Source organism: Saimiri boliviensis, chromosome 12 (assembly GCF_048565385.1).
Source record: "Saimiri boliviensis isolate mSaiBol1 chromosome 12, mSaiBol1.pri, whole genome shotgun sequence".
NCBI classification, from domain to species: domain Eukaryota; kingdom Metazoa; phylum Chordata; class Mammalia; order Primates; family Cebidae; genus Saimiri; species Saimiri boliviensis.
Genome location: NC_133460.1, coordinates 24,958,041 through 24,984,183, shown reverse-complemented (window position 1 = coordinate 24,984,183; position 26,143 = coordinate 24,958,041). Strand labels below are relative to the sequence as shown.

The window sequence follows — 26,143 nt, the reverse complement described above, 5'->3', positions numbered from 1 at the left end:
CTCTGAGTTTCTGTTTATCTATGAATGCCTTTTTCATCTTCATTTTTGAAGATAGTTTTGCTGATTATAATTATCTTGGTTGACATTTTTTTTTTCTTTCAGTTCTTAATGTCCTTCCATTGTACCTGGCCTCCCTGGTTTCTGAGGATGAGTCAGCTATTGATCTTTTTGTGGTTCCCATGTATCATGGAGTAGTACATGATGAACCATTTCTTTCCTGCTGCCTGCCCTACCCTGCTCTCCCCTCCCCTACCTTTCCTTCCCCTCCCCTCCCTCCAAATTAAGAGATAGGAAAGCATGTGATAATGTATATTTGTACAGATGAGAGTGTCTTTTCTTCATGGCCATAAAACTCCTCCTGGAGATGGGAATTATGGTAGGTTTACTCTCGATCCCCTTCCTGGGAGTAAACCCTGGAAGAGGGAATTTATGGCACCCTCATTTGTCACAGTTTCTGCTTTTAATCATGAAAGGGAGGTATGGAGACGGCTTCTTCCTGCATTCATTGAATATCAGATATCTTCAGCTTAAAATCATCTTTATACCAACTGTGGAGTTTTGAATGGGTCCTCACAAAAGCAACAGATCAGAAGGGATTTATACATAAACAGATGCAGGAATCCAACTGTCTTCTATTAAACAAGATTTACAAAAATATACAAGAGTAGCACTTTGCTCACTAATTTTTTTGTCTGAGAAAACAGTTAACTTCATTGAAATGTTATTTATATTAACTGGGTTTATTGCTAATGCTAAATGAAGAGATATATTTTTTAAATTTGCAATTTTAATTTCTAATATGGTAAATATCAATAGATGAAACCCTACATAATCACCGTAATCTTTTTTTTTTTTTTTTTTGAGACAGAGTTTTGCTTTTGTTGCCCAGGCTACAGTACAATGGCATGATCTCAGCTCACTGCAACCTCCTCCTCCCAGGTTTAAGCAATTCTCCTGCCTCAGCCTCCTGAGTAGCTGGGATTACAGGCATGCGCCACCACACTCAGCTAATTTTTGTATTTTTAGTAGGGATGGGGTTTTACCACATTGGCCAGGCTGGTCTCAAACTCCTGATCTCAGGTGATCCATCCACTTAGGCCTCCTAAAATGCTGGGATTATAGATGTGAGTCACCACACCTGGCCCTTAATCCTTTTTTTTTTTTAAATAACAGTATAAAGGGGTCCTGAAACCAAAAAGTTTGATTTCTGGTAACTTTTCTCTTTATGGTACCAAAGTAAACTGCTTTACTTCCTGGTATTACATCTATTTTCCAGGCTGGATGAGGGAGGAGGAATTCTGGAGAAATGGGCCATGGCTATATCAGGAAAGCAAAATGTTTTCCCAGAAAACCTTAGTTAATTTCTTTCAAAAGAACTTTTTACATACTTAATATATTTCCTTAACGTCAAAGCAGTGTGGGAAAGTGAGAACTTTTAGCTGTGTTTGTTGCTGCTCAGGATGAAGTCGGGGGACAAAGGGAGGATGGATATTGAGTATGCAGTTAGCAGTGTTCATTGCCCACATATTTTGTTTGTTTGAGACGGAGTTTCGCTCTTGTTACCGAGGCTGGAGTCCAATGGCGCAATCTCGGCTCACCGCAACCTCTGCCTCCTGGGTTCATACAATTCTCCTGCCTCAGCCTCCTAAGTAGCTGGGATTACAAGCATGCACCACCATGCCCAGCTAATTTTTTGTATTTTTAGTAGAGACGGGGTTTCACCATGTTGACCAGGATGGTCTCGACCTCTTGACCTCGTGATCCACCCGCCTCGGCCTCCCAAAGTGCTGGGATTACAGGCTTGAGCCACTGTGCCTGGCCTGTTTGTTTTTTTTTTTTAATGACTGGTCCTGGTCAGAGTTACAGGAAAACCTCACATGATGAAGTCCTGTTGTTTGACTGTTTTATATAGAATCTCAAAAACTTGCTTAGGCCTCTCACCTCATTGTCTTCTTGATAATTTTTGGCTTCTACTTTCCAGGGCGTGTTTGGTCTTTGTGAGTTGTATGCCTTGGCTCTACCCCCAAGGTACATTCTGTTGGAGCTACATGTGGACTTGCAAAACATCATTGACAGTACTGATTAAATTGTACAATGTCCCTTATTCTACAGCAGAACTTCTCTTTACCTTTGTGATCTGGTAACTTCTTACATTAAGAAAACTTCGTTGAATCATATCCTGAGACTCAGTCTTTCCCAGTCTGTATCAGTGTGTTTCTGATTGATTTATTTTTATTAACTCAATTGTGGGCTCACAGCCATCTTTTACATAGAAATTTACTTTTAAAATTGTCATTATTTGCTTTTTAAAAAAGGAGTCATAACAGTAGTATGCCTGTCATCTCAGCTGTTTGGGAGGCTGAAGTGGGAGGATCACTTGAGCCCAGCAATTAGAGACTGTAGTACAATATGATGGTACCTGTGAATAGCTACTACCCTCCAGCCTGGGCAACATGACAAAACCTTGTGTTCAAACAACAAACAAAACTTACAGCCTTTATTGATTTTTCTGGTTCAGGATTTGAAATGAAAACTTACACCTCAAACTGTGGTCTGGGGACAGCAGCATGGGAGTCACCTGGGAGCTTATTGGAAATGCAGCATTCTCAATCCACTCTAGAGCTAAGAAACCACTATCTACATTTTAGCAAGATCCCTAAATGATTAAGTGCCCAGAGTTGGAGAAACACTGGCTAAAGGAGAAAACAAATGAAAAGAAGGCATGAAGCTGTGTTCTGAGAAGCTCTCGTGTTTAATGCAGATGAAAAGAGCCAACCAGAGAGATGGGGAGATGAAAGCCAGGAAAGTATGCGACATCTCTTAGTACCTTCTCTGAGAAAGGAAGGAAAGATGCAGTGAGGCTTCCATCTCTCCTGGGATCACAAGATGGTGGTACCCAGTTAGCAGCGACTGAAAGTGTTGAAGAGCTGTAAATAATTTGCCAAGGTTTTTATTACTTGGGCATTGAAGCTTAGTTTGGGCTTGAACTGGAACTTTTTTCTCTTTGGTATGCCTAATTCCAGTTCTCTTTACGTTGATGCTTGGCAAACTTTCTCATTCAGAACCAAGGTAGCATTCTGACTATAGGACAGAGTGGTGTCACCCTTCCACCTTGATATACTTTATTTATATGCTTTTTTAAAAATGTCATTCTTAAGCTTTTCCCTAGTTTGTAAATTTCTCACCAAAACAGTGTTTCAGAGCAGTTCAATGGTAATAGATGTTGAGTGTCCCTAATCCAAAAACCTGAAATCCAGGGCTTCAAAATCTGGAACTTTAGAATGCCGGCATGACACTCAAAGGAAATGCTCATCGTCACCTTTCAAATTTTGAATTCTCAGATTTGGGATACTTGACCAACAAGTATAATGCAAATATTCCAAAGTCCAAAGAACTCAGAAATATGAAACACTTCTGGTCCGAAGCATTTCAAATAAGAGGTTCTCTATATTATCATTGGCACATGGTTAGGAGTTGGATTTTTGTCCATATTCTGTGCTTGACAACAGTTGTTTCCACATAATAGTTGCATAGTAAATAAGTGTGGAAAAAATGCCTGATTTGAATGGGTCCTGGGATTTGCTTTCTGGAAAATATCTCTGTTGTTGTCCTGAACTTTATATTTTTTCTGTTAAGTCCAAATAAATGGTCATTTAAATAGCATTGTTTATTGGGGGAAAATAAAAGATGGTCTGCTAGAAGTAAATTGTTAAGGTCCTACCAGATAGTGGAGAAGCAACCGTAAATATTGGTGGTTTCAGGCTTTAAAACACTTGTGTTTTCTGGGGCTTGTTATTTGTTTGGTTTTATCAATGTAAAATATGAATTGTTTTAATAAGAAAAGAAAATGAAAGCTTGCATTGTCAAATTTATTTATTAAAGGGTAAGGAACAACTTTAGCTCTCAATTTGGGTTTGTAACATTAGTTTAGCAGGTAGGTCTCCCTCTTCCAATATCCATTCTCTGTGGACTAATTAATGTCAAAAAGATCTGAGGATATGATTTATTGCTTCTCTTAGTACTTGTGAACTTCTCTGTAGATTTCTAGATGGTATCAAACTAGCCATTCCTTGTGAGATAGTAATTATGTGGCAGTGATCATAATTGGCTTTCTATACAGATAATCCAAGGCCTGTGATATCTTTGTTTTAATTTAGTAGACTCTACTAAAATTTAGTAGTAAGTCACCAGTAGTTTGGCCTTAAAATCGGAACTTACAACAGTATGAGATAATCTTATGTGTTTAACCCATAAATAACATTCCTGACTAATGAATAAAACTCAGATGGTTATAGATTACTTGTTCTGGACAGAGGACTTCCATTCCCAGTGAATGAATGTGTGAATAACATGATTGAATGAAATTGCTAGTTAAACTTGGTCTTTTAGAAACATTCTTTGGTGACATTCTCCCAACACTTTGAGCATACTTTAAAATTTACTAATTGACTGTCTTAAGATGAAGAAACAGTCAAGTATAGTGACTCATACCTGTAATTCCATTCCTTTGAGAAACTCAGATGGGAGAATTACTTGAGGCTAGGAGTTCAAGACCAGCCCGGGCAGCATAGCAAGACCCTGTCTCTACAAAAAATGCTTAGTCAGACGTGGTGGCACATGCCTGTAGTCCTGCTACTCAGGAGGCTGAGGCGGAAGAATCACTTGAGCCCAAGAGGTTAAGGGTGCAGTGAGTCATGATTGTGCCACTGCACTCCAGCCTGGGTGACAGTGAGCCCTCTCGCCACAAAAAATATTTAGTTGGACATGTTGACATGTGTCTGTAGTCCCAGCTCCTCTGGAGGCTGGGACAGGAGTGTCACTTGAGCCAAAGAGGTCAAGGCTGTGATGAGCCATGATTATGCCACTGCACTCCAGCCTGGGCGACAGAGCAAGGAGATACAAGTAAGATTATCTCTTCATTAGGATATATATATATGTATGTATGTATGTATGTATGTATGTATATAATTTTTCTTTCTTTCTTACTCATTTGGGTTTAGAGCAAGAATAAGTGGATCCAGGAAAATGACTTTATTTTTAAAAAATCAGATTTATGTTTGGAATGTTCACTTTTTTTTTTTTTTTTAAATAAAGTCATAGCATGGAAGATGATTGTAATTGTTTGGTAGGGTTGCCATAACAAAGTGCCATACACATGTACACATAAACATAAAGTTTATGGCTTAAACAACAGAAATTTATTTGCTCATAGTCTGGAGTTTGGAAGTCCAAGATCAGGGTGGCAGCAAGGTTGGTTTCTCCTTGGCTTCTAGATGGCTGTCTTCTCCCTCTGTGTTCACATTGTCTTTCATCTGTGTGTGTCTGTGTCGTGATCTCGTACAAGGACACCACTATTGCATTAGAGTTTACCCTAATGACCTCATGTAAATTTAATTACATCTCTAAAGACCCTATTCCAAATAGTTATATTCTGAGGAACAGGTAGTTTAGGACATTAACAACTAAATTTTCACAGAAGGGAGGAGAATATACAGTTTAACCCGTAACAGTTGTGTGTCAGGGAGGTCAACATAAAGGCAAAAAGGCCAGGTGGGACCTTACTCTTCAAGAATTCTAGTTGAGAAATGAGAATTTAAACTAAAGCATTGACAATAAAAATGAAAATGAGTTGTGATTAAGAGGCATTAAGGAGCAAGAATTTGATACAAGAGTATGTGACTGAAGGTGGAGGGGCACCAGAGGAAGGCAACTGGCTTGGCTCCCAGATTTCCCTGCTCCAGGAGGAGAAACTGGCTTGAAGGAGATGTGAGCTGTGTGATATCCCTGTTGAATATTCAGCCCTTTGTTAGCCAGACACCCCAGGGCTGGTCAGCTGTCCACTTTTCTTTGCTTTTTCGAAGTGGCTCCTCGTAATGTGGACTGTGTCACATACAACTGAGCATGTAGCATCTCCACTTGAAATGTGTCCTAAGACACTTATCACCATCTGGACTTCCACTGAAATGTGACTTAATACACTTATTACCATCTTATTTTGACAGTGAATTCCAAACTCTTCTTTTTTTCCTGATAATAAAAAATTAAGTATTTTAATTTAAATAAAAAGTTAAATCCTTAAGGACAGGGACTGTTGTTTTATTCATTTGCCCAAATCTCCAATACTCTCTGACTGGATACATACATCTAGTATATAGCACGTTGTGCTTAGAAATTCTAGTTCAGGAAATAATTTGTCAGTAGGGTTGTTATGATCAATTATTTGTTCTTTGTGTATTTTAATCAAAGATTCATACTTAAAACCTGTTTGATTTTCTTGCAGAATGAGAAGATTTTGGGACATTCCATGAGTCATTCAAGCAACATTTCTAAGGTAGAGCACCAATGAAAAATGTTATTACCTTGAGGCTTTTGTGTTCTTATGCCTTACATGTGTTTATACTCTTTTTCTGAATAGACATTAAAGTTCTTGATACACTTCTGTAATCCGTTCTGGGACCAGAAGAGGTGTGTGGCAGTTACATTTTTCTAGAAGGGCGATTTTGAGTGTGTGTTGAGGGAAGTGATTTCTAGGAGAAAACTTCATTTTTTCCAAAAAACTGTATACTTTAAGGCAGAAGAAATCTTAAGCACAAGAGAGTCTCTTGCCACAATTAGGAATGTATTGAACTGAAAGTAACAAAAAGCTGACTATGGTGACTTAAATAATTATGGATTTATATGGTTCAGATGACAAGGTATCTGGAGGTAGGTGGTCTAGAGCTGAGTTGCTCACAGATGTTGCCAGGGACCAAGGCAGGCTCTTTCCTGTCCGTGCTACCTCCTACTTGCATGTGGTCTCACAATGAGAGCTGGATCTCAGGCACTGTGGTTGCGGCCTTCGCGGGAATTAGAGGAATGATCAGGGATTAAGGGTCTCTTAGCTGAGAGTCACCATTTTCAGCAGGAAGGCAAAAGCTTTCCCAGAAGCTCCAGCTGGCTGCCTGAAATCTGCTTACATCTCCCTGGCCAGAACTGGATCACAGGCCACCTCTAGCTGGAAGGCAGCTAGGAAAAGGAAGACCTGGGAAGTGAATCAGCCATCCAGTGGCATCTGCTCACCTGTAGTGTGGTCACTTCAGTCTACCAGGAGCACACTGGCTGCTAGGGTATGACCTAGGAACCAGGAGAGTGTATCTGATGCAGTGAGTTTGCTCCCAGGCAGTGCTTCTCTCTCGGCCTAGACGTTGACTCTGACCAACCCCTTGGCCATACAGTTATGCCCATGAAAAGTCTTTGCAAGGGTAGATCTTTTCCCTGTGTTTTTGGTATATGGCCAAACATGACACAGATCCAGTTGGGAGGATTTGAACAAGTGACAAAACCCGTCTGCTGTCTCAGGCCTCCTAGATACTCTGAAATAAACAGTTACATTATATGCCATTTTAATATGCTAACTCAGCATATGTTTTCATTCAGGTCACCTTATTTTTTTGAAACTAAAAGTAAATGCTAGCAAACCTTCATAAGACATTAATTTGTCTGTTCTTAGGCATATTTTTAATCTAATTATATTATTCTACTTAATTTTGCATTAAAAATATGAATGCTTTTCACAAAATATTTTTTCTCATCCAACCTCCATTTCTTTTCTTTTGCTGTCCCTTCAGCCAGGAATCCTACAGTGCTAAAACTGCAGTGGTAAACCATTACCGTCCAGTTTTGCCCTACCACCTTTCAAAGGAGCTGATCAGTGTCTAAGCATGGAGGAAAGTGACAAGGTGCAGCTGCAGATGGCCTGTTTGCTTAAGTTGAATTAAATGTTTTAAAAAACACTCAGTATCACACGTTGCCTCCCCTTAGTAGCTAGTAGCCAAGGGCTGTTCTGAAGGAAGACATCATCCTATGCCTTAAATATGTACCTGTAGCCGGGCGCGGTGGCTCAAGCCTGTAATCCCAGCACTTTGGGAGGCCGAGCGGGTGGATCACGAGGTCAAGAGATCGAGACCATCCCGGTCAACATGGTGAAACCCCGTCTCTACTAAAAATACAAAACATTAGCTGGGCATGGTGGCGTGTGCCTGTAATCCCAGCTACTCAGGAGGCTGAGGCAGGAGAATTGCCTGAACCCAGGAGGCGGAGGTTGCGGTGAGCCGAGATCGCGCCATTGCACTCCAGCCTGGGTAACAAGAGCGAAACTCCGTCTCAAAAAAAAAAAAAAAAAAAAAATATGTACCTGTTCGTTCATGAATTTCAGTCATATTTTATTTAAAGGAAACTTCTTCCTATAGTTTAAAAACTTGTTTGCAAACCACCAGCTCAAAATGTCTAGAGGAAAGGATATGGTCTTGGCTTCGGTTGTGGGTATTTTGAGTTGCTTTGTAAGGATTTTGGAGTTAATGGTTTACTAGCCATGTGATTTTGAACAAGGACACTTCTCACAGCTTTAATTTGCTTATCAGTAAAAGTAGGGTAATAATACCACCTTCAGGGTTGTTCTGAGTTTTGGGATTAATGTTTGCATGGAACCATGGGGCGGCTCATGCATTATAGTAAAGAGCCAACAAACCTGACTCTTGTCAAAAACTTTGTTGAATCCTGGTGATCTTTGGTTGATTCGGCCAGGGCAGTTCATTTAATTGTGTCTTTATTATTTATTGCTGAACAATGGAGAATCATATAGTTTCTGTTTTTTTCTTCTTGCACATATTTTTATTGTGTGCTCTTTGTGACTGGACACAACTGTTTGCAGTGAGTTCTGGGATACTTAGTAGGGTCACTGGAGAGAATCTGAGTGAAGTGAGCCTTTAGAACATCTGATTACTCACAGAACTTCCTGGTGAACCTGTCAACATGAAATTTTGTTGCATATGTGTACCCCTTTGTAACTTAGATAGTAAGTATGCTATGTAAGATGGTTAGGCATGAGCCAGTTCATTGGGACTGGGGGAGTAGGGCCCCCTGGGGAAGATAACTGTTTTTGAGAAGGCAGTTTTTTATTGGAGTATTTATTAAATGAACCTGCTGCTTCAAACAAGTTTTAGGTCATGACCTGTAAAATCGTATCTTCAGTATAGCAGACATACTCTTGAGATTAATGAAGGCCACAACATGGATGTGTTTTATGCTACCTGAAATCCCCATTGTCTTTGTAAGGAGTTTTTGTCTGCTGTTAGCCCCCAGCTAGAGTCAGCATATTAGCCAGTCACTGCATTCTGCTTTATGCTTCTGCAGTTTACCTCTTGCTAGCATAAACTTAGAGGTTGAAAAGAGGTAAAAATAAAACTTGAATCCTGCCACCTAGTATTTCATCTAGATTTTGTTACAGAGTATTTCAGTGTGTATTGGAAGTATATGACTTTAAAAACCAGACTCCATTTTCAAAGAAGGAAGCAGGTATGTTGGATGGGATGTTTTTAAAGAAGCATATGGGAATATTTAAGCAATTGCAATGGCAAAGTCTTTACTCATTACTTATTTTGTATTGATAGAATAATGTTAATGGATATCATTTGTTGAGTCTCTGTTACAAGGGCAGGATTTCATGAAATTTTTCTCCTCCAACTAACATCCTGAGAGGTCCAAAGTCATCTTTTCCTTTTATTTTTCAAGATCACACTTATTGCTGCCTGAGTTTTCATGAAGTTTTTCCGTTGAAACTTCACCCCACATGTAACCTCCATTGAGTGTAGAACCATGCTTTGTTTATCCTTTAATCTGCAGAGCCAGTGATGGAATGGAGCCTTGGAAGTTGTCAGTACATGTTGAGTGAATGTTTGCATGGTGTTTCCTTAGGCAGTTGATACCCAGCCCATTGTTCTCTTCATCATCCTAGCCACTTCCCAGGCCCAGGCCTCCTAAACTTCTGCAGTAGCTTCTCAAGAATTTGTCCTAAACCATCTAGCACCCAGCAGCCAGTAAATAGAATCCTGATGCTTCTCTTTTCAATTCTTCAGTGTTTCTGATTATACTACCTTGAGCTGTCAAATCTAAGGTGACCTGGCCCTGGCCACTTGGAGCCTGATCCTGTACAATGTCCCCTTGGTCATGATGATCCTAGGGTATGGTAACTACCTTGACTATTCTCAAGCCAAATTCCTACCTGCTCACATTCGCATGTGCTGTTCTGTCTAAAAGGCCTCTCCCAGTCTTACCCCTTTTTTGCATGAATGGCTAAAATTCCTAACTCATTTCTTCATCATTTCTTGGCTACTTTAGAGGCATTTACTCTTGACACCCTCCCCTTAATGTAAAATTTATATCACCCATTTGGGTTTTGTATTCTTTTTCTTTATAGTGCCTTTCACAGTTTGTAATGATAGCAGTGTGTAGAGAATCTTATATTTTTAGAAGCAGCAGAATGGGAAACAAAATCTGTTTAATTGGCTGAATCTCTGGAGAAGTCTGAGGTAGTTTGAGTCCCATAGGTGACACGCTTATACAAAGACGGGCACTGGAATGCAGCCCCCATGAAACTCCCATGCATCCTGCCCAGACCTTTGCCTCACCACAGGGTCCTTGACCATGTGGGCAAGCTGAGCCATCCTGGAGGATGTTCCCCACATCTCCCATCCACACTCACTCCTCACCACGTGTACTTCCCTTGCTGCTGTTTGTTTAATCATTTTCTAAAGAACTAACTCAAAGTTTTATATCATTGTGTAGTATCTGAAATCACATTTGATTTGGTTTGGTTTTTTTTTGGTTTTCTTTTTTCAGTTTATTTGTATGTATTTATGGGGTACCTCTGATATTTTGTTACATGCATAGACTATCCCTCACTGTGAATATTTATCATGTCTGTGTCGGGAACATTTTAAATCTTCTCTTCTAGTTATTTTGAAGTGTATCATATATTGCTAGCTGTAGTCACCCTACTCAGTTATTAAACATTAGAATTTATTATGACTATCTAACTGTATTTTTGTACCCATTAACCAACCTTTTTTTATCCTCCTTTTCCCTCCACACACACCCTCCCCAGCCTCTGGTAGCTGTAATTCTACTTTCTACCTCCGTGAAATCCAATTTTTTTAGCTCCCACATGTAAGTGAGAACATGTAATATTTGTCTTTCTGTGTCCGGCTTATTTCACTTAACATAATGACCTCCATCCATGTTGCTGCAAATGACATGATTTCATTCTTTTTGTATGACTGAATGGTATTTCATTGTATATATGTGTCACCAATTCTTTACTCATTTGTCCATTGATGGACACTTAGGCTGATTCCCTATTGTGAATAGTGCTACAGTAAATAGTTGGAGTACAGATATCTCTTTGATAATACTGGTTTATTTTCCTCTGGGGAAATACTCTGTAGTGAGATTGCTGGATTATATAGTAGTTCTATTTTTAGTTTTGTAAGAAATTCCCCTACTATTTTTATACTGGCTGTACTTTTTTACGTTCCCACCAACAATGTATAAGAGTTTCATTTTGTCGGCGTCCTCACCAACGTCTATTATTCTCTGCTGATTAGTTTTTCATACAATTGTTGGGCATTTATATGTCTTTTTTTTTTTTTTTTTTGAGACAGAGTTTCATTCTTGTTACCCAGACTGGAGTGCAATGGTGCGATCTCGGCTCACCGCAACCTCTGCCTCCTGGGTTCAGTCAATTCTCCTGCCTCAGCCACCTGAGTAGCTGGGATTACAGGCACGCGCCACCATGCCCAGCTAATTTTTTGTATTTTTAGTAGAGACGGGGTTTCACCATGTTGACCAGGATGGTCTCTATCTCTTGACCTCGTGATCCACCCACCTCGGCCTCCCAAAGTGCTGGGATTACAGGCTTGAGCCATTGCGCCCGGCTTTTTTTTTTTTTTTTTTTTTTTTTTTTTTTTTTTGAGAAATGTCTACTCATGTCCTTTGCCCACTTTTTAATGGGATTGTTCGTGTTTTTAATGTTTTTGAGTTTCTTACATAGTGTGTCTATTAGCCCCTTGTTCAATGGGTTGTTTGCACATATTTTCTCCCATTCAAGAGGTTGTATCTTTATTTTGCTGATTGTTTCATGTGTTGCACAAAAGCTTTTCAGTTTAACATAGTCCTGTTTGTCTATTTTTGGTTTTGTTGCTATGCTTTTGAGGGCTTAGCCACAAAATCATTGCCTAGACCATTGTCCTAAATTGCAGTCCCTGTGTTTTCTTCTAACAGATTTAGAGTTTCAGGTCTTATATTTGAGTGTTTAATCCATCTTGAGTTGATTTTTGTATGTGATGAGAGAGAGGGCTTCAGTTTCATTTCATTTTTCTGTGTAAGGATCTCTAATTTTCCCAGCACCATTTCTTGAGAGGGTGTCCTTTCCCTAATGCATGTTGGGTTGGTGCTTTTGTTGAAAACCAATTGGCAGTAAATACGTGGGTTTATTTCTGTGTTGTTGATTCTTGTCCACTGTTCTGTATATCCAGTTTGTTGTTGTTGTTTTTGTTGTTGTTTGTTTTTTGAGACAGAATCTCACTCTGTTGCCCAGGCCAGAGTGCAGTGGCACTATCTCGGCTCACTGCAACCTCTGCCTCCTGGGCTCAAGCAATTCTCATGCCTCAGCCTCCTGATTAGCTATGATTATATGTGCATACCACCAGTCTCGGCTAATTTTTGTATTTTTAGTAGAGATGGGGTTTCACCTGTTGACCAGGCTGGTCTTGAACTTCTGATCTCAGGTGATCCACCTTCTTTGGCCTCCCAAAGTGCTGGGATTACAGGTGTGAGCCACTGCTCCTGGCCTGTATCTGTTTTTGTAACAATACCTTGCTTATTTTGGTTTTTATAGCCTTGTAATATAAAGTCAGGTAGTGTGAAACCTTCAGCTTTGTTCTTTTTTATTAGGATTATTTTCGTTATTTGTGCTCTTTTTTGGTTCCATATGGTTTTAGGATTGTTTTTTCTATTTCTTTGTAAAATGACATTGACATTTTGTTAGCAATTGCATTAAATCTATAGATTGCTTTGGGCATTTTAGTCATTTTAATGACATTCTTCATATCCGTGAACATGGGATATCTTTCAATTTGTCCGTGTCCTCTTCAGCTTCTTTCATCAGTAGTTTACCTTGCAAGGTCTTTCACCTCTTTGATTAAATTTATTTCTAGGTATTTTATTTTTCATTGCTATTTAAAAAGGGATTGCCTTTTTTATTTCTTTCTCAGCTAGTTCATTATTGGTATATAGAAACACTACCAATTTTGGTATGTTGATTTTTGTATTCTATAACTTTTCTGAATTTATCAGATTTATTGGAGCCTTTAGATTTTTCTAGGTATAAAATCATATCATCTGCAAAAAGGGACAAATTGACTTACTGTTTTCCAGTTTGAATGCCTTTTATTTCTCTCTGTTGGCTGATTACTCTAACGAGGACTTCCAGTACTATGTTAAACAGGAGTGGTGAAAGTGGGTGTAATCGTCTGTTTTCATGCTGCTTATAAATACATACCCAAGACTGGGTAATTTTTAAAGAAAAAGAGATTTAATACACTCAGTTCTGTGTGGCTGGGGAGGCCTTACAATCATGGCAGAAGGCAAAAGCCATGTCTTACATGGCATCAGACAAGGGAGAAATGAGAAAACCAAATGAAAAGCATTTTCCTTATAAAACCATCAGATCTCATGAAACTTATTCACGAGAACAGTATGGGGGAAACTGTGCCTATGATTCAATTATCCCCCACTGAATTCCTCCCAAAAATGTGGGAATTATGGAAGCCACAATTCAAGATGAGATTTGGGTGAGGACACAGCCAAACCGTATCAGTGGACATTCTTGTCTTGTACCAGTTCTTAGAGGGACAGCTTTCTTTTACCTTTCCCCCATTCAGATTTATATTAGCTGTGGGTTTGTCATATATGGCCTTTATTAATATCGTGGTATTTCTTTGCCTAGTTTGTGGAGCGTTTCTATCATGAAGGAATGTTGAATTTTACCAAATGCTTCTTCTGCTTCTAATGAGATAATCATATGGTTTTATCCTACATTCTGTTTATGTGATGTATCACATTTATTGATTTGCATATGTTGAAAGACCCTTGCATCCTTGAGATGATCGTGGTGTACTGTCTTTTGGATGTGCAATTGGATTTGCTTTCCTAGTATTTTGTTAAGGATTTTTGCATCTATGCCTATTAGGGATATTGGCCTGTACTTTTATTTTTTGTTGTGCCCTTGTCAGGTTTTGGTATCAGCATAATGCTGGTCTAGTAGAATGAGTTAAGGAGAATTCTGTCTTCTTCAATTTTTTGGAATAGTTTGAGAAGAATTGTTGTTCTTGGAAAGCTTGGTAGAATTTGGCAGTGAAGCCATCCAATTCTGGACTTTGCTTTGTTAAGATATTTTTATTACTCTTTAAATCTCATTACTTTTTATTGGTCTGTCCAGGTTTTCTGTTTCTTCCTGATTCACTCATGATAGGTTATGTGTTTATCCATTTCCTCTAGGTTTTCCAGTTTGATAGCATATAGTTGTTTGTATTAGTCTCTGATAATATTTTATATTTCTGTGGTATCATTTGTAATGGATCCTTTTTCATTTAGAATTTTATTTAAGTTTTCTCTCTTTTTTTCTTGATTAGTCTAGCTAGTGATCTGTCAATTTTCACTTTTCAGAAAATCAATTTTTTTCATTGCTCCTTTTGTATTATTTTATTAGCCTGTATTTAGTTTAGTTCTCCTTTAATCTTTATTATTTCTTTCCTTTTGCTAATTTTGGGTTTGGTTTTTTTGTTGGATTTCTAGATCCTTGAGATGCATCCTTAGATTCTTTGTTTGAAATCTTTCCACTTTTTTGATGTAGGTGTTTGTTGCTATGGACTTCTCTGTTAACACTGCTTTTGCTGTGTCCTATAGGTTTTGCTATGAGCGAGACTTTGTCTCAAATATAATAATTTGTCACCTGCTTGTGAAGTCCAGTACTTTAGGGGGACACTGAAAGTCATCTTCAGTGGCTAGACGTGATGGCTCTCATGGCACCCCATTGCAGGTGCCTGTAACCACAAGATTATTTTGTCTGTGGCTGTTCATGTGAGTACTTTGGCCTAAAATCCTTTAGAGGCAGACTGAAATTCCCTGACGAGGCTTGAACCCACTCTGTGTAGCTAGAATTTCTTTAATACCAGGAATTGGCCTAGGCCAGGCTAATCATAGGGGCTGGACTTTCTGGAGCCTCTCTTGATGCCTCTCAGGGGAGGACTGTGGTGCAAAAAGGGCAGTACATAGACACGATGTTATTTTACCCCCAGGGAAGCCTTCTCATTCAACCCTGGGAATCGAACTTGGTCCAGGTGACACAATTTCTTGAGCAAGTTCATGATTGGCAGCACTTACCGCAGGGAGAAGGCAGTGGAAGCCCATAGCATGGGTACCTCTCCTACAGCCCCCTAGCCAGCCTGGCTCTGTAGACTCTGGCAGTTGCCCAAGGGTAGTACCCTGCAGACTGTGATATGTATCTCCTGTTAATCAAATATTCCTGGGTAGAATCAGACTGGACATGTTTAATGAGCACTTAAAATGATTGCTGTGTTGCTTGGCAAGCACATCTCAATGAATTTCAGCACTGACCCTCATAGGCCTCCTGAATATTTTCTGGTTATTGTTGCCATTAGACAGGGATGAGATACAGCAGAATGTCACATGTCAGATGGACATGCCTTACAAGGAATTCTTGCTGACCCACTTTTACTATGCAAGGGCAGACCTGGATGTAGTTGTCCAGACCAGGGTTTGCTTCTTTCTGTTCCTGAATCCAGAGTTGACCAGTGACACACTGAGATTACCCAGACTTTGTGGTAGAATGTGCTTTCTTTATACTGAAGAAAACAGCTGTCCCAAAACAGGATACTTATTCCTAAGTGACACAGACAAGGGAATGAATTGGAGGGGTTGCAGGGGATCAGATGGCCCCAGCACCACTGAGCCTTGCTTGAGTCCTGACAGAGCACCAAGGCAGTGTTTCTGTTCAGCTCTTTTGCAAAGTTTAACCGACTGTCTTTGCAGTATTTTTTTCTTCTGACTGGTTACAGTTTAGTTTTTGGATGAAGTTTGGTTCAGTTTCCTGAAGGTGGAAGGTGGGCAGGCTTAAAACAATTTCCCAATAATACTAAGATTATTTGCATTTTTCACTCTTACTCTCCCATGAGCATACAGAAGCTAAACAACATGCAAGGTAGCATCTTCCTTAGCTGGTGGAATTTGTTCCTGTGTTTTAAGATGTTCTAATAAAGCAAAGATGGAGAGATGGAATCTGTGTAAACAAAAGCTCTTTGTGGGGGGCCTAAGTAATTTTTAAGAGTGTAAGGAGGTCCTTTGGCCAACATGTTTGAGAATCTCTGTTGTAGAGGCATAGTCTCCCCAGAGGGTAGCTGTTTAGTTCATTCAGCAAATATTATTTAAATACCTACTGTGTACCAGGCCACTCAGCAAAAGCTTCTAAGTTAACATATCCCAAAAACATCTTCTCATAAACCTTTATAGGTGCAACAAAAGAAATGAACAGGGTACAAGGATATGATAAAAGGGGTGAAAAGCCCTTTCTGAAGAGAAACCTGAAGAGAGGCCAGTCATGCTGGGTTGGGATGTGGGAGTGTTCCTGGGAGGAGGAGGAGGGATGGGAAAGGCCACTGGCTGCTGGGCAGAGCAGAGGGCCCAGGCCGAGAGGAAGTGAAGGTCATTTTTCCTGCCCACCATGTTTTCATCAGTAGTGTGCTCCAGGGCTCAGGGTTTGCCCTTAGAGCTCTGTACATCTTGGGCCAGGGCTGGCCAGATGAGTAGCCTGAGCAGAAATTGTTTTCTTCTCAGGTGGGTGGACGGTGGTCACCTTGGTTGGAATGAGGCGTTTTGTAGCAGACATGAGACCTGCAGGTTTATTCTCGAGGTCATCAAGACTCAAGAGTGGTAGTCACACGGAAGTCTTGCTCCACACAGGAGGTGAGCCTGGAGTGGTATGTGCTGCATTTCTCCATCTCCCCTGCCTTTATTTGATTCTGGTAGCAGCCCTGTAGATTGCTTACCTCATTTTTTAAATGGTTAAATTCCTGCTTGGTATTGTGCTTGGTGGACTGGCCCCAGAACACAGAGGGAAGATTTTGGAGTCAAAAGCCAGTGCTTTGGCCACTGCCCCAAAATTCTCTCAAAGGAACTCTTTTATTGCCTCTGGGCAATGAAATGTATTTTGACTATATTTGAAAAGTTTAATATTTAAAGGAAATCAACAGTATTAAAGGGTCCTTTTGAGTGATAAATAACTCACAAACACAGCCCTTTTCACCGTGTTATTTCTGGTGATATTGGACCTTTATGCGGTGACATCTGTAGTTTCTGGGACTATGAAGCCACCTTTGCCCAGAAATCATTGTCTTCAATGTAATTTATTGAAAACAGATTATGTTTGCAAGATCCCCAACTGCAGCATGGAGGAAGACGGCCCTGAAAAAGTCTCTTCAGCTGTGGCCTTCTGTCCCCTCTACCAGTGCTGTAATATATGCCCCTCATTGTTCTGGGGATTTATTGCTACTCAAGTAGTTCTAACTCCCTTTAAAAGGCCACTATAGAAAAGAATTCCATGTTAATACTACTTGCTAAGCAATGCTAATAAGAGTCATTTATAATGGAAATCATTTTAGCATTCAGTAGTTTTTATTGTACATGCTCCTCTGTGAATCCTGTATTGTATATACTTAATTTTTTAATAGCTAGTTTTAATTAATTGCCTTTGTGAAAGCTTGTTCTTGGCACAGCCCTGCATAAGAGTCAACATGTATTTATCAGAGCAAGCCTCAGAAAAGCCACAGAATGGCCTCTTTTCCTTTAATTGTGGCTCATTTTGAAGTTCAACACAACTGGGTATTTATTTATTGAAAGCAGACTTTCTCATAATGAAGCATTGGTTTGACAGAGTAGTTCTGTGCTAAGCAGAAAGTTTGGTAAGACGTAATCTCAGTGTGCACATCACAGTATATAAACACCAAGTGAGAAAACTTTATTTGGCTCTGTCGTATGAAGTCAGGCCTGCAGAGTTGGCAATTACGAGCAGATTCCTATCTCTTAGTTTGGAAGTGGGAGGGCAATAACCGCTAGCAACCTCATGAGCAGGAAACACAAAGAAGTGATTTGGTGAGCATGATTTTGAAAATGCCCCCCAAAATGTCTCTGCAATTGCCTAGAACCTGTGAATGCATTGCTATTATAACTCCTATGATTATGTTGTGTTGTGTAGCACAGTTGACCTTTAAGGGAGATTATTTAGGGCAAGCGTCCCCAAACTGTGGCCCCCTGAGGCCATTTATCCCCCCCCCGCCCCCCGCCACACTTCAGGAAGGGGCACCTCTTTCATTGGTGGTCAGTGAGAGGAGCATAGTATGTGGCGGCCCTCCAACAGTCTGAGGGACAGTGAACTGGACCCATGTGTAAAAAGTTTGGGGACGCCTGATTTAGGGTTATAGATACGGGCCCAGTGGAATCCCGTGAGTGCTTAAAAAGCAGAGAATGTTCTCTGACTGGTGGCAGAAGGGGAAGTCAGAGAGATTGATAGCACGAGTGGGCTTTGAAGATGGGAAGGGTCATGTGACTGCAGATGCATGTGGCCTGCCCCTCAGTCCTGAAGCTGCAAGAAGTTGTGTTCTGCCAACAACCTGAGAGAACGTGTAAACGCGTTCCTCCTGAGGCCTCCAGGAAGGAAGGAGACTGACCAGCAGAGAATCCCAGATTGCGCGCGTAGACTCCTAGTCCATGGGAACTATGAAGTGATTATATTTGAGTAGTTTTAAGCCACTAAGTTTCTGGTGATTTGTTTGCATAGCAAAAGACATCTCATATGGGTGGCAAATGCTTTCCATGTAGAGGAAAACCTTCTTTGGAGAGAGCTGTCAGAGCCATTCACTTCTAGAGCCTCTGGGCCAACAGCCAACATGATCTCTTAATTTAGCCACCTTCTTCTTTTATTTCTTTTGTTTTTGTTTTTGTTTTTGTTTCTTTGAGACTGAGTCTCACACTGTCACCTGGGCTGGAGTGCAATGGCATGATCTCGGCTCACTGCAACCTCCACCTCCGGGGTTCACATGATTTTCCTACCTTCAGCCTCCTGAGTAGCTGGGATCATAGGCGCACACCACCACACCCGGCTAAGTTTTTGAATTTTTAGTAGAGATGGGGTTTCACTATGTTGGCCGGACTGGTCTCGAACTCCTTAACTCATGATCAGCCCACTTCAGCCTCCCAAAGTACTGGGATTTCAGGCATGTGCCACCATGGCCGGCCCTATTTCTTTTGTTATTTTGTATTTTCTTTGTAGAAATACAGTCAGGCAGTGACTTTAAGTGACTTTGACCATAATCCATAGTAAGAAGCTTTTATATTGAAACCCAGTTCACTTAAATACACATCTGAGAGACAAAATTACCCCAAAAGACTTTATCCTTTTTATGTCAAATGCACTTTGACATATTCTATTTTATTGCATTTTAAAAATCATAGGTCATCACCCACTACATTGATTTCTTTACCTGTCATCCCAGAGTTGGAAGGTCATTGCAGTTGGTTGTGTTTTTGCAGTTTTGTTTTACTTTTTAAAATCATCAATCACATATTATTTTAAAAATGAATTTCTGTTTGGGAAATAGTACTCAGTTCAAAGTGGCATTATGGTTTTGCAGGTCTCTGTGACAAGTCCAGGTCCCTCCATCGAGGTTTCCTGGTCTCCCTCCTAGGTAGTCTATGCAGCACCAGCACAAATGGCAGTGATGCCTCTCTCCACTTGTTTAACTTTGCGTGTTCATTACTGGACATAATGAGAGCTTTCCCCATCTTTTTAATGACCGTTGATACTTCTTTCTGTAGATGGAACAGTGTTGCCTCAGTTGAGCTGATGGGCATTTAGGATGATTCCAGCCCTTTACTGTCACAAACACTGCAGTGTGCAAACCTCTTCCCACAGGTGTGTGGGGATGAATTCCTAAAAGAATTGCCGAGACAACATATATGTGCCTTTTGACATCCTAGGGAAGTTCACCATTTGCTCCCACCAGCAATATATAAGCAATTGCTTATACTGCTTCTCCACGCTTCTGCCAACACATATTACTTGATTAATTTTCTTGGCTGATGAGGGTATCTCATTTTAGTTTTAATTTGCATTTCTCATTGTGAGAGAAGTGAAGTATCTTTTCATGTTTATGTTTTGAGAGCTGTCTGTGCATCTTTTCCTATTGTTTCTATTAAGTCTTTGATTGGCTGTACTGTAATTTGAGGTCAGTTGTAAAAACGAGCTCTTCTCGTCTCGTAACCATCCTTATCTAGCCTCTCTTCAGGTTCCTCCTTGCCTAAAAACAAGCTCACCCAAACAGACCATTCCTGTGGTCCTCTCCCTTTGAAGATAAATCAGATGGGCAAGTTTGCTTTTGTTAGGGGCCTGTGACCTAAATGTTTAAAAGTAGCTTTGCTGGTAAGTGAAAAGAAGGCCCAGTCAGGGGGATGCATAGAAAAGGAGGGGCATGGGTAATAGAGGAGTAACCTGGCAGAAGGTACCAGAGGCCAAGGAAGGCATGCTGGTGTCCTGCAGTGAGGAGGTGTGTGACGTCAGCTGGGTAAGCACACTGCCATAGCTGCTCCAGTGATAGCAGGCACTGTAAGAGGGAACTGAGAGAAGGGGAATGCCAGTTTCTGCCAAGGATGTATAGAAAGGCTTTTTCCCCATATGTTCTTTGGAAGTCTTGTTAAAATCATTTAAAACAGTGAATTTGATAAGAAAGCCAGCCACTGAGAGACTTGAATGTAACAAAACAAATTGTCAAAAAGTTTTGTCATTTCTAAGAAATAAACTGGTATTTAGGCTTGGATAGAAATCCAGAGGTTTGTTTTGGCATAATTAATTAACAACTTCTTAAGAAGAGGGAATTTTTACGAGAATATTTTTGTAGTGAGATTGCTTTATATTCCTTTTCATGACTGGAAAGTCTGTCATTTGACAATGCACAAAGAACTTCAGGAGCAGAGGGCCTGAGTTTTCTTGAGACATTTGTATTTTTGCATGGTGAACATTTGTACTTCTATTAGTAACTGTTGAGTCGTGTGTGGTCTGATCTAATGGAGAGTAGAGTGTAGGTGTTTTCTGGAGTTTTGTGTGTTACGGATCACTGAGGCTAGTACTGCCCCAGCTCCCGTGTGCCACACTGTCTGCTGCTTTCAGAAACAGCAGGATGGCTAGTCCTGTCCCATCTAGTTGAGGTCCCATCCTACAGAGCTCCTAAGAGGGGATTGCTGGCCTTTGACTACAGTGGCTTCCAGAATCTGACCATGGAACCATATTTGAAACTGTCAGCTTTATTTTGTTGTTGATCAGGCCAGTCTTTTAGATCTTTGTTGATTGATGGATTTCTCTCAGCTCTATCTATACCAGCAACAAATAAAGCTCTTTAAAATTGTTTCTGGTGACCATTCTGCCTATAGATTTGTCCTAACCTTTGAAATGTTTGCTGTTCTTTAGTGACAGAAGGAGACTCTTCTGGGAGCTGTGATGAATCCACAAATCTTACTGGTTTTCTTGCTTTTATTGGAGGAGTTGGCATTTGTTGAAGTTTATATTTATGTAAAATAACAATAAGTAGATTTTTAAATTTTTCTTGAAATTTTATGATCTAATCAGAAGAGAGAGCCTTTCTCTGTCATTAAGAGGCTTGATGAGGATTAGACATACCTGCTGAAAGTATCCTGTAATGTTTTCATAAGATTGGAAAGGGTGAAATGTGAAATGAGAGCAGGAATGTAGACAGAGGCTGCCGAGGCTATTTCCTATTTCCTAAGTAAAATTGAGCAGGGCAGAATCTCCCCAGCCCTGCAAGAATTCCCTTCCTTCTTGGGTCCACTGTCACTGTCATGCTGGCCTTGACGTCTGCTGCAAGTGCACACACACGGGGAACCACACAGGGAAGTGAACACATGTCCTGGTGTGTGTGCACCTGGTATGGCTGCTTCCTCAATCCAGGCTCTGTTCTGTTACAAGGCTCTACCCTCTTTCCTTCAGGTCTTGCTCCTCCTCCTCATGGGCAGGCAAAGATGGAATCATTACCTTAGAGTACCCTTTATTTTTGAGATGGAGTTTCACTCTCACCCAGGCTGGAGTGCAGTGGCATGATCTCGGCTTACTGCAACCTCCACTTCGTAGGTTCAAGCAATTCTGCTTCAGCCTCCCAGGTAACTGGGACTGTAGGTGCATGCCACCACACCTGGCTAATTTAAAAATACATATATTTTTAGTAGAGACGGGGTTCACCATGTTAACCAGGATGGTCTCAATCTCCTGACCTCATGATCCACCTGCCTCAGCCTCCCAGAAGTGCTGGGATTACAGGCGTGAGCCACCGTGCCCGTCCCAGAGTACCTTTTTTTGACATGAATTACTTGTAGTTCAGTACTGGAGTTCAGAACTTTAGTTTTCCCATCAGGAACCTACCTCCCCCTAGGACACTGACCCTGATTGGGCACCATTTTCCAGATAAGATACCACCTCCTCCCACAGGGTTTGCCTTTTCTTCACAGTACAGGAATGTACACGAGGTTCCAAGAGGACTATGCTCTAACTAAGATAAAAGGGAGGATGGTGACTAGGTACTTTCTTCTGCTGCCATCACTTGGATGGCAGGGGCTTCCTTCCATACTTCAGTTCCAGGGACTATGTTTGACCCAGCAACACAGAGGAAGAAGAGGTGACCTTATAGCAGTGAGGGGCAGGCATGTGACTATTGCTGGATATTCCTTCCTCAAAGTCTACCTGGGAACAGGTGATAAAGACGCTCACTTTTCTGTAATACACCATGATCAGGCTGTAGTCTTCATGACACAATTCAGCCTTGCCTTTGTGTGTTGAACAGAGCTGGTCATCCTCAGAAGTAACAGAAGACAGCAATAAGTTCAGGAAGGCTTTCAGTCCTAGAATAGTGTAAGGACCAAATGTCAGAGAACAGGGGGATTGTAGGAGTTTGGGGACCTTAGCATGGGTCCCCCTCAACCTGCTTCCCTGTGGTATAAACAGTAAAGCCCATGACAACAAAAGGCCTTGAGTGCTCGTCTCTGGGGCAGGGGGAGCCAGTGATAGGTGCCCCGAGAGGACGATGCTGGAGAAAGAAGACAGTATTTAATGCAGTTGGAGAAAGAGGACAATGGCTCATGCAGTCAGACCTAGAGGATACAAGGATGTCACAGCATAGTGTCCACAGGCATCCTAAGATGTTTCCCACATTGTTTTAGGAAGAATATTGACAAAAGGTAGTGATGGGAGGGTTATTTCAAGGATGCTATTTTCATGTCTCCAAGTAAACTTTAGATTCTTAAGAACTTTGACTTCTAATGCTTTTAAAGACCATATACCCCATGCCCATATGCACGTTCAGTTAGAAAATAAATGTAGATTCTTTGGTGAATTTGAAGATATGCTCATGGATTGGTGCGGCGTGATCTCAGCATACATGTGCAGCATGCTGATGAGGAGCTTCTTGGATCTCGTTTCTTTAGATGGACTTGGATTAAAGTGGTGTTTAATCTCTGCGCTGGAAGTGGGAGCAACCATGCGATGGGCACCTTAATTTGAGTGCCATCCTGGCTTTCTCCAGGCTGCTGCATTTGCTGTGAGAGGGAGGGAGAGGAAGAGTTTCTGGGCAATGACCATATCTGTTCTCGTGACTGACCAATGTCAGGGGTCCCATGGGTAGAGTTCCAGGATGGGAATGCACCCTTGGGGATGGCACTTAGAAAAATTGGGACTAGGCCTCAGCTGGGGAGTTGCAGGCCAGGGTGGAGCTCCCTTGTATCAAGGAGTTAGGGCCAAGGGCCATGCAGGTGGGCCTGCAGAAGGTGGGTGGTGATACGGCCTTAACAGTGATAACAAACATGTGGCACTGTTTTCTTGGGGCTGTTGGGGTTGCATGGAGCAGATTCTCATTGAAGCTCACCGTCTTAAGAAGGGAAGAATGCTTATGAATACTCATGGGTCTGGGGGCTGTGGAGCCTGGGGAATCTGAGGCTGGCGTGGGTGTCTGGGGCCCTCTAGTGGTGGTGCTGTATCTTCAGCTCAGCGGGTACCGTCCCTATTTCTCTCTCCATTTCTCTCCTCACTGAGGTGCTTCCTGTCTTTCCTAGATTTTTTTCTCTAACTTTAACCATTCACCACCTTAGAGGCTCTCTTCTATCCTGTGACCTCTCGCTGTACTTTGTTTCAAATCTAAATTTTCTTGATTATTTTTCTTAATTTACAGTTCCAAGATTAGACCTATTGGGAGTATTCTGTGTTCCTCCTCAATCCCTGGTGGCCCCTGTGGTCAGGTGGTCTGGTCTCCCTTTTGTGTGAAGAGCTGTGGCAGGGCAGTGAGGTTCTGTGGAGCACAGGGGCATCTGGCACTGTGCATGAGGTTGTGAGGTAAGAGAGAGCTCTTAAATCTGCCAGCCTTGGGGGATCTTGGGAACTAGATGAGAGTGCTGGGGAACCCTGTGCTGGCAGGCCTGGAGCCTCATATTTCTTTGACATTTGCATGATATCTTGTAGTACTTGGTTTCTTCACTTATATATGAACGAATTCAATTTAGATGCTTAGAAAATAAACGGCCCCTGAACCTGCGGGAGATTAGTAGTGGTGTTCTGTAACCTCAGACATTTCTTGGTTATACTTTTATCCACAGATAAGAAAAAAAATAGTGCTATTTGATTTGTTTTGCCTAGGCTTAGAGGGACCTAATACATGTTACTTGTTGAACAGCGGGAAATAGCAGATATTTCTAGGGTTTTTGCCCGACACTGTCCAGGAGACAGTGCACAAAGAGACTTGGCTCTTTCTGAACAGTGACCAGAGGTCTGTCATTGCAGGCTGGGAGTCCTACGTCAGCATCAGCTCCGGTGTCCACCTTCTCTCGCACTTCTATCACGCCGTCCAGCCAGGACATCTGCAGGTAACACTCTGCTTCAGATGCTGCTGTGATCAATGTGCAACCAGAAATAAGCATTAGTGTCTGCGGGTTCTTGAATTTCCATTTGCTTATTCAGTCTGCCTTTGGTCTAAACAGTTCACCCAGTTTTTTGTGTGGTTTGCGCACTAAGTTGCCCATGCAAATTTCATTTCTTCCCTATGATGTCTATTCTCTTTTAAAATTGTTTTTACTTTCTGTGCTTTTATCCCACTGTTCTGCATGCAGTTCCAGTGCAGTGTTTTCTGAGTGTTGTCACCACAGTTCCGTGCAGTCTGCTGTTGTCTTGAAAGCTCCTCACTGCCAGAATTCTCTGACACAAGGGCTCACTGTGACAGTTATCTGTAAGGACACATTACAGGCGTCAAAGAGAAATTCCTTTGGTTCAGAATGGGTCCAGGCCTTGAGGCCTGCTAACAATACCAAACCCGGAAGAACACTAAAGTTCTCAAGATCCCTCAGTGATGTGGGTGAGAAGGCTCAGGATTCTTCGGAAAGTTTTGCTTATATGGAAAGAACTTGTTCTGAAGGAAAATTAATATTTCCTCAAGATTCGTGCCTCAGAACCAGCAGGTACCATCGTAAAGAAAAAAGAACCCTGAACTACAAACCTCTTGGCAATTCCAAACATTCTTGTATTTCATGCCCTTCTGCCAGTCACTCAGCTGCCTCAGAGGTGGAAGCTGGCAAGCGGGGCAGGCCTGGCCAGCTGCTGGAAGAGAAGGCAGATGGCGAGGCCACATCCCGAAGCCGGCGACTGCTCCGGTACCTGTTCTCACTCTCTCATGGCTCGAGCGCCAGCAGCCTGCACAGGTTCCACGAGCTGGAGAGCTGCACCGCTCGCCTGCACACTGCCAAATCTTCCAGTGGGCTGGCAGGGAGCACGGGCTTCTGCTCTGACGACATGGGAGATGACGACGTCTTTGAGGACAGCACATCTGCAAAATTGAAGAGTAGGGTTCTGCGGGCTCCCCTCTGCTCCATGGAAAAGGACAGCGACCTGGATTGTCCTTCTCCCCTCTCTGAAAAATTAGCCCCCATATCTCCCGTGTCCACATCAGGGGATGCCTGCAGGTTGGTTTGCCAGGAAGTGCCGTTCTAGCCATCTCTGCTCACATCAGGAGCCTCACCTTGCTTTAATATGTGAAGTTTCAGGAAAATGAAGTAATAGGAAGTTATAACCAGTTATGGGTTAATCATTTTCTCCAGAAGAGTAGAGTATCAATATCATTTGAAAAACTTAATTTTTATGACATGGGTCCCAAGA

General features: G+C 41.5%; 1 protein-coding gene across 5 annotated transcripts in view; it reads left to right on the top strand.

Annotated features, from left to right (window-relative positions):
- MARCHF8 (membrane associated ring-CH-type finger 8) overlaps positions 1–26,143 on the top strand; it is a 123,546-nt gene that overhangs the window by 87,406 nt on the left and 9,997 nt on the right. For 4 of the 5 annotated variants that reach the window (XM_010340616.3, XM_010340615.3, XM_039478041.2 and 1 more), the window contains exons 3-4: positions 6,281–6,331; positions 24,779–24,861. In XM_010340616.3, coding sequence (XP_010338918.1) covers positions 6,281–6,331; positions 24,779–24,861 — 134 coding nt within the window. Of the gene's footprint in view, positions 1–6,280; positions 6,332–24,778; positions 24,862–25,104; positions 25,951–26,143 lie in introns of all 5 variants that reach the window. The other variant, XM_074382103.1, reaches the window with a different exon arrangement.